The following is a 14656-nucleotide window of genomic DNA, read 5'->3' on the forward strand; positions in this document are numbered from 1 at the left end:
CTTGGACAGCCTGTTCCAATGTCTAATCACCCTTTCTGTGAAAAAATTCCTTCTAATGTCCAACGTGAACCTCCTCTGGCTCAGCTTGAAGCCATTTCCTCTTGTCCTGTCACTGGTTCCCTGGGAGAAGAGACCAACCCCCACCTGGCTCCAGCCTCCTTTCTGGTGGTTGTAGAGAGCAATAAGGTCTCCCGTGAGCCTCCTTTTCTCCAGACTAAACACCCCCCCACACTCCCTCAGCTGTTCCTCATCAGACCCGTGCTCCAGACCCTTCCCCAGCTCCATGTCCCTTCTCTGGACACACCCCAGCCCCTCAATGTCCCTCCTGTAGTGAGGAGCCCAGAACTGGACACAGCACTCGAGGTACAGCCTCACCAGGGCCGAGTACAGGGGGACAATCCTTGCCCTGGTCCTGCTGGCCACACTATTGCTGATACAGGCCAGGATGCCATTGGCCTTCTTGGCCACCTGGGCACAGCTGGCTCATGTTCAGCTGCTGACCAGCACCCACAGGTCCTTTCCCACTGAGCCACTTCCCAACTACTCCTCTCCCAGCCTGTAGCACTGCATGGAGTTCTGGCCAAAGTGTAGGACCCAGCACCTGGTCTTGTTGAACTTCATACTGTTGGTTATGAAGCCAAATGTGTCATTGTGTGGGGATAACAGCAGTATTTCCCCCATTTCCAGTGCGCTTTTCCAGCTTGTGCTGTAGTAGTAGCAACCACAGGTAGAAGAGGGAAATTTAACTATATAAACAGAAAATACTTAGGACAGAAAAGTGGTTCTGAATTCAATCTAAACCCATCTGTTATAGGCAAAAGGCCCAATGTGACTCATCCATGCTGAACACGCCCATGTTTAGTGCCGCCTGGGTTGTAAATGGTTTTGTTTACCAGCTCTTTCAGTGGAATTAAAATGCTGTCACTGCAGTCACCTGCACATAGCTTTGTGGTATTCAAGGGATGTGATTGATGTATTATGTTTGCAGAGAATTCAGTCAGCTCACGAGCAAGAGAAATTAAATCCCAGGAGTAAGCAACTACTTTGAACACACTACTTAATACAAATCTCTAGTTCATACCTAACAGTGTTTTATTCTTGCATAACGTTAGGATAAAGTTGGATTTCTGTTCTGATTTTCTGTTAAATGTCTGAAGACTGGGCAACAAAGATTGTCAACTGATCCACTGGGTAGTGATGATAAAGAGTAGGCAGGTATAGGGGTTAGCCAAACTATATTTTGTACGAATTTTTAATAGCTCTAACATTTGCTCACAGAAAGTCAGCACTGCAGTAACTAAAACGTGGGAATATCTGATGTGTAGTTGAATGAAATTCAGAGTAATTGCCTGGCTTTGGGGTTTGTCGTATACAGCAGAGCCACTTCGGGATGACCCCAGAAATGTTCAGATAGATCACTCAACATATAATTTAAAAATTATATCTTCAACAATTAAATACGTTCATTAAAAGCTTACTTAGATGATATGATGGTCCTATTGCATTTCCTTTTAAAAAGTACTTAGGATTAATAACATCATTCATTTTATTCCGGTACTCTGTGGGCAGTTATGTCATTACTTGTGATCTGTGGGACCCAGGATGACTCTTGTGTAACACCACTGAACCTAAAAACATGCTGGGAATTAATTTAATCATTGATACCGATATTTATCTCGTCTGTGATTTACAGCACTGATGATCACTTAGTAATCTCATAAAAATAGCTGTCTTGAGAAATACATAGTACCAATTGATGAAGAAAAGGTGTCCACGCATTTTAAATCAACAAGAATTTAAACCGTAGACAAGAATTAACTGGGGGGAAGAAAATAAAGCTTTGAGTGATAAGGACAAACTGCATCTGCTCAGAACAAGTTATCACTGCCAAGCCACAATTTAGTCATTAGGTCATGGATGACTATGACATGCCTTGTGTAGCTTTCAGCACACTTCAGGCTTCTCCAACATGTTCTCCCTGGCCAGAAAATGACTGAATGCTTACAACATCTGTGAGCATTCCCAGTGTTCTGGGAAGTGCGGTTGCAGAGTTACAACCTTCTGCAGTTACACTTCCATTTATGTGCACACAACTGAGCTGTTCTGAGGCCTGCTCCAATCCCTCTGGCACTCAGGTGTCTCACTAATGTGAATTTATTATCCCCAAACCAAAAATATGTTCTTCTCATTGAGTAGGTAGGAAATTTGAAGCACAGAGAGGCAGAGCCTTGCCAAAAGTCACTTGGAGAACTGTGTGGGTGGCAGAGCTTGAAATCCAGCTCACTTCAATTAGCCGTGGGACCACATTTCTCTTTGCCATCTACCAACTTTCAAAGAGTTGTGAATACACTGTAAACATGTACATTGTACGCTATTTTTTGTGAAAATTTTGGCATTGAGTTTACAAACTAAACACTCGGAGGGAAGGCACTGTGAAACTCCTCTCTCTCCACAGAGTCAGTCAGTCTCACTCTGCTTCTTCCAATAAGGTACCACTCAGTGCCTTGTCTGACCTGCTCTGAGATGAAATAGTGCCAGAAGCTGCTGTCTGCCTCATCTGTTGTAGGAGCTGGACAGTGTGTGATGACTGAGGCTTGCAAGAGAAGGCAGACCGAGCTATGAATAAGCAGGCTGAATGCTCGCTCAGCTGGGATTCTACTTACACTGACCACCTTAGCACTAAAGCTCTACTTTCACGGCTCACACCTACAGCTTCAGTGACAACAGGTGAAATCCAGCCTCTCTCTAGCTGGAGCTCTTTGAATTTTGCCAGCACTAATGTTAGTGCAGTAGACTGGTGAATCAAGTAGTGGAAATCATTTGAGTTAAAAGTCACTCAAGAATCAGTTGCTCAGTCACTGTGAAGATAAAAGATTAATTGTGGGCAGATGAGGAAGAGAGCAGAAATGTGTGACCAGGGAAATGAGAGCTAGGATGGCTTCTCCCAGTCACAGAGCCTGCTTATGTCAGCTAAAAAGCAATCCATGAAGCTACAGTGTTGGTCTCATCCTCCTTTCTCTGTTTCAAGCCTTCTGGCCCTAGCTATATATTTCACATTGGGGTCATTCAGCTTCTGCCCCCAGTCGCCAGGACCCTGGAAGAACAAGAGAAGTGTACCAGCTGTGGCTCAAAGCAGCCACTGAAGATCCTGCCTCGGTCAAGGCTGGAAGCAGCACGAGCCTTCCAGGAGTTTGACTGCGGATGTCCAGCAAGGTCTTGTTGACCCCACGGCTTCTCACAGACTTGCACTTTGAGCACTGGTGAAAGATTTTCAGGTGGGAAGAAATGTATACTTATCACAACAGCCTTCTCTGGCAACTTCAAGTTTCTTCTCTGAAGCACACAGGTACTAGTTCTCTAAGGAAAAATGAATAGCTTCTCTTAGTTGCTGAGTCAAATGATGTGCCGTTCTCTGGTGTTTTTGCCAAAGGGGCAGAAGCGCAGTCAATGAAATTTTTCTACATGGTTTGAAGATTGTCTATGTAACATCAAGCATTAATTAAAGCTGCAAGTTAAAAAGTACTTTTTGTGATGTCCTACATATAGTCTTTTCTTTTTGATGTACAAAATATCATATTATTGTGTGGATGCTAGCAAGGGCTAGCAGAGGAATTTTCCTGTGAAACTTTTCTTTCTCATAAGAAAGCACTTAGAGAAATTCAGCTTCTCACAGCTTCTCTGTGAAAGATTTCGTTCTCATGAGAACTGGATGGACAACAGTTTGAGAGAATGTAAACCATTTCTACACCTGCAAGTTGTTGTGAGGACAGTGGAATTGTTTTCAGTCTTGTGAGAATAATATTTGGAAATGGGTGTCTTACTGCTCAACCTATCACCTTGAGAGGTGGTGGGTCAATAGGCCAATCATGTAATTTCTCTTCTGCAAACCATGCTATAAAGGGTACGGGTGATTAAACGAGGTCACTTTGGACATATCATCTGACCTGGACTTATGTCGTGATTTTCGCCGTTCCCTGTGTGCAACAGTGACATTATTGCATGACAGGAATTTAAAACTTATCCCTTGTTTAAAGCAGGGCAGATTGTAGGTCATTTATCTCAGTCTCTGGGTATTATTACTAAATTCAGCATCAACACTGTGCTTCTCTGTATAAGCTGATTGGCTGGTGGGATGTGTTCAGTAACCTAGAAATTTATTTTTCAGGAATGCCATGTTGTTACTTGCAGTTATGCAACTCTGATGTCAGACCACAATTTGGCCACCCTCCTGATCTCTCCTCTCTTACCAGGTAGGCACTTCAATTCCTATCAAAGTGTTTCCAGCAAGGTGAACTCTTCAACATCAGCTAGGTGAATAGAGTTTTGAAATTCCCAATGAAAAACATCGGTCAGCTGTTTGGGAAGACTGGTGTCTTTTGGTAAGCTTTGGTATCTCACTGCTAACATGTCAAAGAGATAAAAATGTGGTTTAGTAACATTGGTACTAAACTCTTTTCCTGTCAGCAATCTACTCCAAATGGCCTAGAGAAGCAGGGCAGTCATCATCTGCCAGCCCTCCACCAGCTCTCCCTGCCCTGCCATCCTGGCCAGGAGGCATGCTAAAGGAGGAAGGAACATATTGGAGTGGGAGAGGGAGACACCAGGCAAATGAACAAACTGTTCATTCAAGGGGCTTGTTTGGAGCAATCTTTCAGAGATACAAAATACAGCAGTCCTGAAGTTGCTGCAATAAATCTGATGGCTTTATGGCAGTCCACACGACCCATGGGAGAGTGTAACACTTTTTCTTCCTCTGCCTTCTCTGAGCTTATTTACTGCTCCAAGTACTACATGGTGTACCACAGACTAATCTTCAGTGGGCTGAGTCCAGCCCAACCTTGGGTTTGGGTTACCAGTGAGGTTATTTAATACCACACCCACTAGTCTGTAAATACAGTGTCTCTTTGACAAGCACACCATGCAGTGCCATGTCTGCCTAAGGGAACCCCTAACCTAGACAGATGGGGTTCATCAGTGTGCTGAGCCATGGCTAGCCCTGATCTCTCAGTCTCTCCCAGATGAATGAGTGAAGTAGCTCTTGCCCATGGGGAAATACACCAGGAGGCACAAGGTACAGACTGTTCTGGGCTATTGGGAAGAGCAAACTCACTTGTGGACACCCCCTCCATCTCTGTAGTGTGAATGAGTGCCCTGGGGCTCTGCAGAGTGAGAATGACATAAGTTGGGATGGCCAAGGAGTCTGCCAACCTTAGTTGTGCCCTGTGCCCAAAGAACAGGCTGCTCACAGAAAGTTGCTGGACCACATATTCAAGACCACTGTGCATTAAAGGAAAACATCACCAAAAAATGTCACTAAACTGGGATGGCCTCAGAGCTGAATCAGAAATTACTCAGCCATGCATGCCACAAGAGGACAGTTACTTGGGATAACAGCCCCATCAGCCATCTCTGAGCTATGTCATCCCCTTGTACTGAGTCCCCTCTCATGGAGAATAAGCAGGTACAGCACAGCGTACAGCAAGCTCTCCTGAGTCAAGGGTCACAGAGGGGACTGACTGCTAGGTGGTTTTCCATTTCTGTATCAGCTCTGCTCCAAAGCTTTCCAGTGTTGTCTTTTCTGGTTGGCACTCAGAGAAGGATGTCCTTATAGAAATCAGAAATGAGATTGCAGCAGCCAATTTTCTTTTTAAATACTGATGATGAGTAAACTCATGGCCCTGCCCCCCTTTCCCTACTGCTTAACAAACTAGATTGGGGCAATGGAAACCACCAGCTGATAGCTCAGTGGCTTTGTTCCATCAGCAGGAGGGGAGAGTTAAGGCTGACAGTGGTTGATAGCCTCACATCTGTGAATACAGTGTGTGAAAGGGAAAACACATGCTTTTATATGGTTTTACCATCTCTTCTTTTTTTTGGTCTAGTACAAGATGTTATTTGCTTTTAGTAACCTGATTGTTTTAGAGAACCTCCATGGTTTGAAGTAAAGACATGCCACACGGCATTTCCTTGGTCAAATTTCCAAAATTCCTTCTGCTGTCAGAGCAGTAAGTCTCTCCATTATACCCCTGAATGTGCTTATTTATAACGTGACCAAACATCCTGAGTAAAACAAAGAGGGACAAGAGGATCAAGCATCTAATTCTCCTTCCCATAAGTGAGAGTTGGCTGTAAGAAGAATGCATGGTAGCATCAAGAAACCCTCCTCCACAGCAGGAATCTAAAAACCAGGTGCCATTGCTACATCCATCCATAGTGCTGAAGGGAAACACTCGCCAGAACAGCAGGTATGCACTGGCAGTAACAGAAACTCACTTTACACCAGGTCACTTAGGCTAAGATTTTGGGAATTCAGAGAATTACTAGCATGACTTGTAAGTCAGGAAATATTATTTCCATGCTAAGAGTCCAATGTTATTCCATTTCATTCTACATGACCTGCAGCTGATACCTCTTTGGAATATTGTCACTGAAGAAAAGGCAATCTAGCACTAACTCTGCGAGCTCATTGGATTCACTCCGGTAGCATCTTTTCTTTTCAATGCAGAAAGTCCCTCCATACACTCTTATGGTCATAAAAATGAATTAGTAACATTTTACCTTAGAGAGCTCAAGTTTCTTCTGGAAATAAAGCTGAACAAATACCTCTCCCAGGACCTCTTATTTGTTAATTCAACAAGTTAATGTCTCCCCTCTTTCTCCACTCTAGTGCCAGAATTCCTCATCACACTGCCAGATGCACACAGGTACATTTCCATCACTCCTTATCACCTCTCCCATGGCTTCTCACACCACGCTCAGGTGCAATGAGCCACTGCTTTGCCAGGAAAGACTGCAATTGTGTTAGACACTGCCAAGCTGTCAGGCAGTGTTTCCAAGCTCTGTGACTCTAGTCTTTGCTGTTGCAAACAATGAGACAAATTCAATCTAATGGACCACCTGCCCCTTCACTGGGAAAAACAGAGACCTCATACTGAAGTCAAATGACTTAAGCACAACAGCTGGGGTACTGTGCAGAAGCAGACTGCCCAGACACACGGTAAAGTAGAGCTGGCAGAGACCTCACAAGGTACCTCATCTTTCCCTCTGTCTTAGGAGAGCATCTGCCAGATCTAAGACTTCCTTGGCATGTGTTCGTCAAAAGTGTTTAAAAACCTCCAATGATGGAAATGCTAGAGCCTCTCTGGATAATCCTTTCTTGAAGTGTTTTGCCATCCTTCCCATACAGATTTTTTTTCTTGATGTCTAACAAGAACTTTTATTGCTTCAATTAATATTACTCTGTAATGTTTTGTCCAATAGGAACATGAAGTTTCTCTTTACAGAATTTCCTATTCCTCCAACTTCAATATTTGTTCTTTTGGGGGAGTAATCCCAAATTTTCCTCAAAGCTATGTTTTCTAGACTTTTGATTATCCATATCCCTGTCCTTATCCTCTCTTCCACTGGCAGGCCCTTGAATTGTGGTGTCCAGAACTGAACATAGCTTGCACTAAGATCTGAAGTGTTGACTAAAGTAGGTGGTGTAATTCTCAGATCTTATGAACTGTGCTTCTGCTGTGCAACCAAAACTATTTACCTTCTTCACATGTATAAGACAATATCATTGTTGAAAGAGGTTATTTTATAAAAGATTACAATTTCCATACCCTTCTTTTACAAAAATGTCATATAACTGTTTGTTCCCCAACTTGTATTTGTGTGGCTGAACAGCATCCATTCTCTGCATATTTCCTGGCACCTGTTTCTCCTGATGTCTACTTTTTTGGAACCTTCCTCATATTCAAAAATTCTTTTCATTTATAACCCAGGCCTCCAAGACCTTTGGAGTCCTTCCTAGCCTTGTGTAATCTCAAACCATCCATACTCTCCAGCCATCACTGGTCAGTCACCGAAACAGCAGACAGGGCAAGGCTCAGAAGAAGTGTGGGTGTAGCCCACACAGTGTATCTGTCCCTTCTGACTTCAACCTTTGCTAACCACTCTCATTTCGTCATCTCTTCCTATCCTGTTCCAGGATTGTTTCACGGCTGCTTTTAGAACGCAACCCCCTCGCTTGCTACGATAGTGGAAAAGGCGTAGCACAGAGGGACGCAGATGGAAATTGCCCGTGTGAAGATGTTAATAGGTGAGGGCAGGAGGAGAGGCGTGGGGCTGTCTGACCGGCAGGCGCTGCCAAAGCACATCCCCAAGGCGGAGCAGGCGGCCCCTCCGCGCCGGGGTGCGGGATCCGGGGCTCGCCTGGAGCAGCCCCGGGGCCGGGCGGCCGCTCCTCGTGCGATGTCCGGCACCCAACCCCTCGCTCGCCCCCCGAGCCGGCCCCTGATCCCGGCCGGAGCCGCGCCCGGCAGTACCGGTAGTAGCGATCATCCTTGTAGGGCGTGAGGTCCTCCTGGATCTCCCGGTAGGTCTCCCGCACCCGCCTGCAGAAGCGCTTGACCTCGCCGCACAGCGGGCTCCCGAAGGCGGCGAAATCCGCCTCCATGCCGCCCACGCCGCCGCCTCAGGCCCCGCGCTCCGCCATGGAGCCCCGCCGGAGCCCGCCCGGCGCTGCGCGGCCGCGGGGTGGGGGCGGTGCTGGAGCCGCAGCGGCGGCGGCGGATGCGGGGGGGAGCGGATGCAGGAGCGGGGGATGCAGGGAAGGGGGATGAAAGGGGGCGAACGCAGGGGCCACGGATGCAGGGGCGGGAGATGCAGGGACGAAGGATGCAAGAATGGGGGATGTAGCAGCGGGAGATGCAGGGGCGGTGGATGCAGGGCGCGCCCTCGGGGGCGGGGGGAGCCGCTTCAGCACCACGGAGAGGGGCGGCCGGTGCCGGGAAGTAAGCGAAGAGTATGCACTACCTCTGCCGAAAACATCTTATTTTTTTTTTTAATAAAACTGATTTGTTCTCAAAAACATACCAGCTCTATGTAAAATAAATGTTTTATTTATTTTCTCTTTTCTTTAACGTAGCACATATGTCAAACAAATCCTATGCTAAATCCACTTTTCACGGTCACGACACTGTAAATGGTTCAAAACTAAGAATGACGCTGTTTACATTGCCTAAATGTAGAAAATCTGAACTGAACTCTAATCAGTTTGCAGAGCGCCCTGTTAGCTTCATTCATATTGAACTTTCCTTCATAAACAAATTCACATTTAAACTCGTTTAAATTATTCTATCAATTGAACCCTTAATTTCCACTAATTAACGGCAGTGCTATCCATATTAAAAGCAAAAACCCCGTTACTATTGATATGCAATAATTGTGTCTAGTAGGTATAAATATAGAAGTCTTCTGTACTGCTCCTCCCATGTAAATATCTTCCCTGTTGACTTTGAGGAAGCTGGGCTGAGTTATTTCCCAGCTTTGCCCTTAGTCTGTATTTTATCACATACTAAGACTGGAACATGCATTTTTGCTTAAACTAATCTCTCACAAATATGTGCTGGCAAGAGGTTACTCCTGGTGGTGCAGTGGGAGAGGGACAGACAATTTGTCTTCCCCAGCAGGTGGCGGAGAAAGGGAGAGGAAGGTTCATCTCTGACCAAGAATTCCTATTTCCTACCTGTGAATATTTCTAAGCTTGAGAAGACATAGCAGCGGGATAAAAGCCATATGCACATTTAATCTGGAGACAAAGGTTCTAACAACCTCAGGACTGTTGCTGAGGAGCAAAGAGCTCAAGGGTAGAGCCTGACCAGCTCCTGAATGGCTGCTTTGAAACCCTGGGACAGGCTCGGCAGGTGCCCTGTGCTTCTGTGACTGTTACAACATGCCAGCACCCTGCTTGCTACCACACACGCGGCTGACGTAGCCGTGTAGGATTTTCCTGGAATGGTTTATTTCACGGGACACATTTCATTAGGGATCAAGATTTAGCCATGTTTTCCCTCGAAGCAAGAATTAAAATTCTTTGTTACGTGTGATTAATGTGCTGCTTCCAGCACTCAGGCTAAGAGGTGGGAATTATCAATGGGATCTTTAAATATTTTACCAAAAGGAAGAAATAAAACATTTAAGGCTTCAGCTGAGTAAAAATGTGTTCACTGCTGGGAATTATGCAGACAGTGTGGAAAAGTAATAAAAAATGGAAGATTAAAAGCTGATTACCGTTTACTTACTACTAAGTGACCTCTATTGCATTTATTTCTCAAAAAAACCCCAAACCAACCAACCAACCAAAAACACCCCTATTTTTTTTTTTTTTTTGGTTGGTTTGCTGGTTGGTTAGTTGGTTTTTTGAGGGCCCAGAGCAGCACCATTCCAGAGATGCAATGTGGTTCCCTCTTTGTTGTGCTGAACATTATCCAGTCTGGCTTCCAATGGTGTCTGTCTCACTTCACCTTGAATGCCATGAGAGGGTTCCACACCTTCTGTGGAAGGCTGCCAGTCAGGCTTGCAGGTTACTCACAGAGATGGTGTTAGCACTGACCACATATTAACCCACAAACTTCTGCTATCAAAAAAGCCAGAGAGTGTTTCAAGTAACAAATACCAGATATTACAGGATTAAAATTAGGCTTGTGAATAGCAAAGCTTGTGGGAAGAAATGTTCAGCAACTGTATATTGCCACTGTGGTCCATATTAAACACTCAGAAGACTCTAAGAAGGTCAAGAATGCATTTTGAGTATCCAAAACACTTCAATACATTGACAAAACAAGAAATACTCAGGGGCTGTATGTAATTCCTAGGTAACATTTCTAAGGGGGAAAAAACCTAGCTTGCATTCAAACTTTTTTGTCAAAGAAATTTCAGGTTTCCTTATTATTGTAAATGAGAAAAGCATTAAAACATATTTTTAATATTGAACAGACACTTCTATTAAAACTGCCAATCTATTTTCTTTTGTGAAAACCTGATGAATGAAACATTTCAGCTGGCTGCTCACTTACCCCCAGCCCTGCAGACCTAACAGATCACACTTCTCCCAGTATCAGGTGTCCGTCTTGCCTGTCCAGTGCAGTCACAGCACAGACTGGGCTGGCACAGAAGCGTGTTTGGTTCTGCAGGAAGCGCAACGTAAGTAGAAGCAAAGGGAGGCCAAGTTTTCACAGACAGCTTTGTGAACAAGGTGCAAGAGTAACCAACAGATACCTTGCACTGGGGCATGACTTACCGCACTCATTTTAGGGTACTCCAGCTCATCTATCTAAGCACAGCACCTTCTGTGTCAGCCTGATTTTGCTGATTTTCACAGCACATGATAAAAGAGAGGCAGAATCAAACCACATCTAAGAACAAACCAATTTAAAGTACTACTGAGAGTCTTACAAATCTCAGTTAGAATTTAAGCATCTGGAACTCAATTCATCCCCTGAGTACTTCTGGACTTCACGAGGGAGAGAAAAGCCCCAAGAGTCTAAGACTAAGATGTGATCAAACTCAACATCTGCACTGCATTGTATCATGTAACCTGGACAGAGTTTATTTTTGAGGGTTGGGCTTAACAGAAGTCCCCCTCCTCATTTTTCTTCCTGGTTCTCCTCCTGTGTATAGTGAGCCTTTTGCAGCATCAGCCACATGTATTATATTGTGATAGTAGTTAAATACAAAGCTTAGCAATCCATATAAAAGGTGCTGAGAAGTTAAAGGAGTAAATGCTGCCAACTCAAGTCCCCTTCCCCCCCGCTTTTTATTCCTGCAAAGGAATAAACCCCTCAAACAAACAGAAGTTCAGCTGCTTAACAAACACTTTCTCCCTCAAAACTGTTTTGAGACAGAGAAAGGCAGTAGTGGCAGCTGCTGGCTGAAAGCAGCAACTGCCTTTTTCCTTCCAAGTGGAATTAAAGATGGGTACATCAGGTAACACAGAAATAAGCACACGTCTGCACTGACTGCCAAGATAAGAGAGCCTGTGCTGCTGTTACACAGCTTCATTTATGCCCCTGAGTCTCGCCACATACAGGAGTTGTCACTGAGCATCACCAAACTACAGAGTAGAAACTGTGCTGACCCCCACAGAAACCTTGTGAGTTTGGTCCACCTGCCCTATTATTCACTGCTGCCTTAACTCTGGAAGAGAATAACCCTTGCCTTGCCTCAGGCCATCATGGCTTGACTGCCTTCTCAAAGCAGAAAACTGCTTTGTCACAGCTAACCAGAGACGTGACAGTGACGTGACTAGACTGTTGTCACGTACCCCTTGCTGTGCACGTAGAGGATCACAGCAGCGTGCTGGGGAGAGAAAGGTGATGTTGCTCGGCAGGAGGGCGGTGTTCACTGTGATGCAAAGCTTCTCATTTATTTGAAGAGGTGGCACAGAAGCACAGCTGGGACAGCCCGTGACAGATCACCCATAACAAATCATCTCTGAGCTGACAGGGACTTTGGAGCCACAGCTGCTCTTGTCATCGCTGGGAGGAATAAAGCTCTACACAGTTGGCTGCAGCTGGCAGTCCTGACCCTCACAGCAGCAGCAAGAAAGACTCATCACTCTCTCCCTGTATCTTTGAAGATAAATCTTCCCTGTGTCTATCCTGCTTTGAAGAGATGTGAGGACAATAAAATAAAATAAGATTTAAAATCTCTTTTGATCAAAATTGAAGAAGAATCTCTTGTGAGGTGATTTCAAGGAAGACAAAGAGGAACGCTGATCACACCTGATTCACACTCTGTGAGAAGAGCTGGGTTGCTCTTCTCTCGACTGTCACGTTGAGAGCAATGGGAAGATTGAAATGCCCTAATTGGGAGCATAACTAGATTGCCTGTCCTATATATAACTTAACATTTTATATGGTGTTTCACTGCGATTATTTGCTTTCAAATGTCAACTACATTTGGAGTAATAATTACCAGTGGCATTTATTAACTTAAATATCCCACTGGTATTAAAAGGAATACTTCTAAGGGAAATAAAAACTCAAAAACTTGTGATATCTAGATAACAACTAGTGAAGACTTTAGACCAACTGCATATTTTTAGCTGGAGCTTTAACTTGTATTTTAGTTACCTCAGTCCACTAAATAGATCACCATCTTTCCGGTTCTCACACAGTGTATTGCTGCAAGTGTACTTCAGAGAAAAATTTAAACGCAATGTTCAAACTACACAGATATATTTTTCTAAAAAGTTTCATAATGTTTGAGAAAATACATGTAATGCCATATCCTGCCAGTTTTACTATGCCTATTTTAGGCAGAACACCTTTGTTTTGATTTTGAGATGCCTATTACTCTTCCTTTGAAATTCATGTCTCTTGTGAGATACAGTCTTATCTCTCAAGAATAATTAAGATTGACTAATAATCATGCAAATTCTATAATCTCAGACTAAAAATATGTGGTGGGCTGACCCTGGATGAGCAGTAAAACTCCCACCCAATTGCTTGCTCACTCCCACTCCCTTCCCTGAAACCAGCTAGATAGGGGAGAAAATAAAAAGGACCAGAGTAAAAAAGATCATCAGTAAGATAAAGACAGGGAGATCAATTCCCAATTACTGTTGAGGGAAAACCAGACTTTACGCAGGGAAATTAACTTAATTTATTGTCGATTGAGATAAACGTTTGGGCACTGATTTGGATAGCAACAAACAGTAAAGCTGGGGGAGAGGCCTGCCCCACAATGGAGCATCTCCTCCTCCTCCTCCAACCTTGGTGTTGCCCTGCTGTTTCTCACTCTTTTTGTCCCCTCCTCCTGCCTGTGCCCTATCTTGTTTCCACAGAGGTGCCACCAGCTGTGCTCATGCACTCAGCTGTGTCCTGTGCTGGGTCCAATTTGAAGCTGCCTGAAACCATCCTGGCCCAATGCAGGGCAGCGCCGGCCTCTTCCCACAGAAACCATCCCTGCAGCTCCCCCTGCCAGCACCTGGGTACCAGCTCCACATACAGTAGGTCGTTATTCAGATAGAAGACTACATGATACTTTTCCATTATTTATTATTCTTCCATTTCGGAACTGTTGTCTGTACATCTCAAGGGAAGCAATTAAAACTAACATGGAAATAGTGAAAAGTGAGAGATATTCTGGAAAACTTCTCTCCTTTTAGAAGCTGCTTATTGTCTACATATGCAGTCACACATTAATGAATGGTGAGACCCTCTAGGTACTGCTAGATCTAACTAGAATCATGCAGCATCTCCAGGGGAGGGCCTTGTTCTGTGCTTGGGAGTCTCCTTTCTCCAGTCAGTCATTTCTGCTCTGAACTACAAAGATGAATACCCAGTTATAAATAGCATATGAATTTTTTTTTTACAAAGTAATAGAAAAACTTGGAAATTACAGGGTTTTCAGCGTGTGTTTGCAGCCCACTGGAATGAATTAGCTGTTTGTTGTGCAAACCAACAAATGGGTCTCCCACTCAGCCATTTGAGACTACAGCTAATTTGCAGGACTTGGGCATATTTCTAAACTCCCAGGCCTGGGAACAGGTGTGGCTAAATCATGAGCCCACAAGAGACAGGGACTCCTCATCCTCAGGCCCTCACTTCTCCTCCCCTTGTAGGAAAGAAAGAAAACTGGGCACATGCAGATGGTGAAAGAGCAGGAGTGTCCTCCAGCCAGGTCATCATCTGGCTGATGGGAAAACCAAGACCTTGCCTATTCCTCTGGAGATAATTTGCCTTTGGTCATTGCATGTTTCACACATTTACCTCTGTATGAAACCAAATTCATCTAACTGAAGCAGCCTTCTTTGGAACACTTCACGGAATGGAGAATCCACGAGTTCTTTGAGCTTGTTCCAATGTTAATCATTTTCATCATT

The 14656-nt window shown here is 44.5% G+C and overlaps 1 protein-coding gene across 1 annotated transcript in view; it reads right to left on the minus strand.

The window, feature by feature from the left end:
• The window catches only part of TMEM181 (transmembrane protein 181), a 36860-nt gene extending 28343 nt beyond the window's left edge, over nt 1–8517 (minus strand). The window contains exon 1 of the mRNA XM_039569017.1: nt 8313–8517. Within this exon, the coding sequence (XP_039424951.1) occupies nt 8313–8443 (131 nt within the window). The 5' untranslated portion in view covers nt 8444–8517. The remainder of the gene's footprint in view (nt 1–8312) is intronic.
• Nucleotides 8518–14656: the final 6139 nt, after the last annotated feature.

The sequence above is a fragment of the Corvus cornix genome, chromosome 3, assembly GCF_000738735.6.
Source record: "Corvus cornix cornix isolate S_Up_H32 chromosome 3, ASM73873v5, whole genome shotgun sequence".
Lineage (NCBI taxonomy): Eukaryota > Metazoa > Chordata > Aves > Passeriformes > Corvidae > Corvus > Corvus cornix.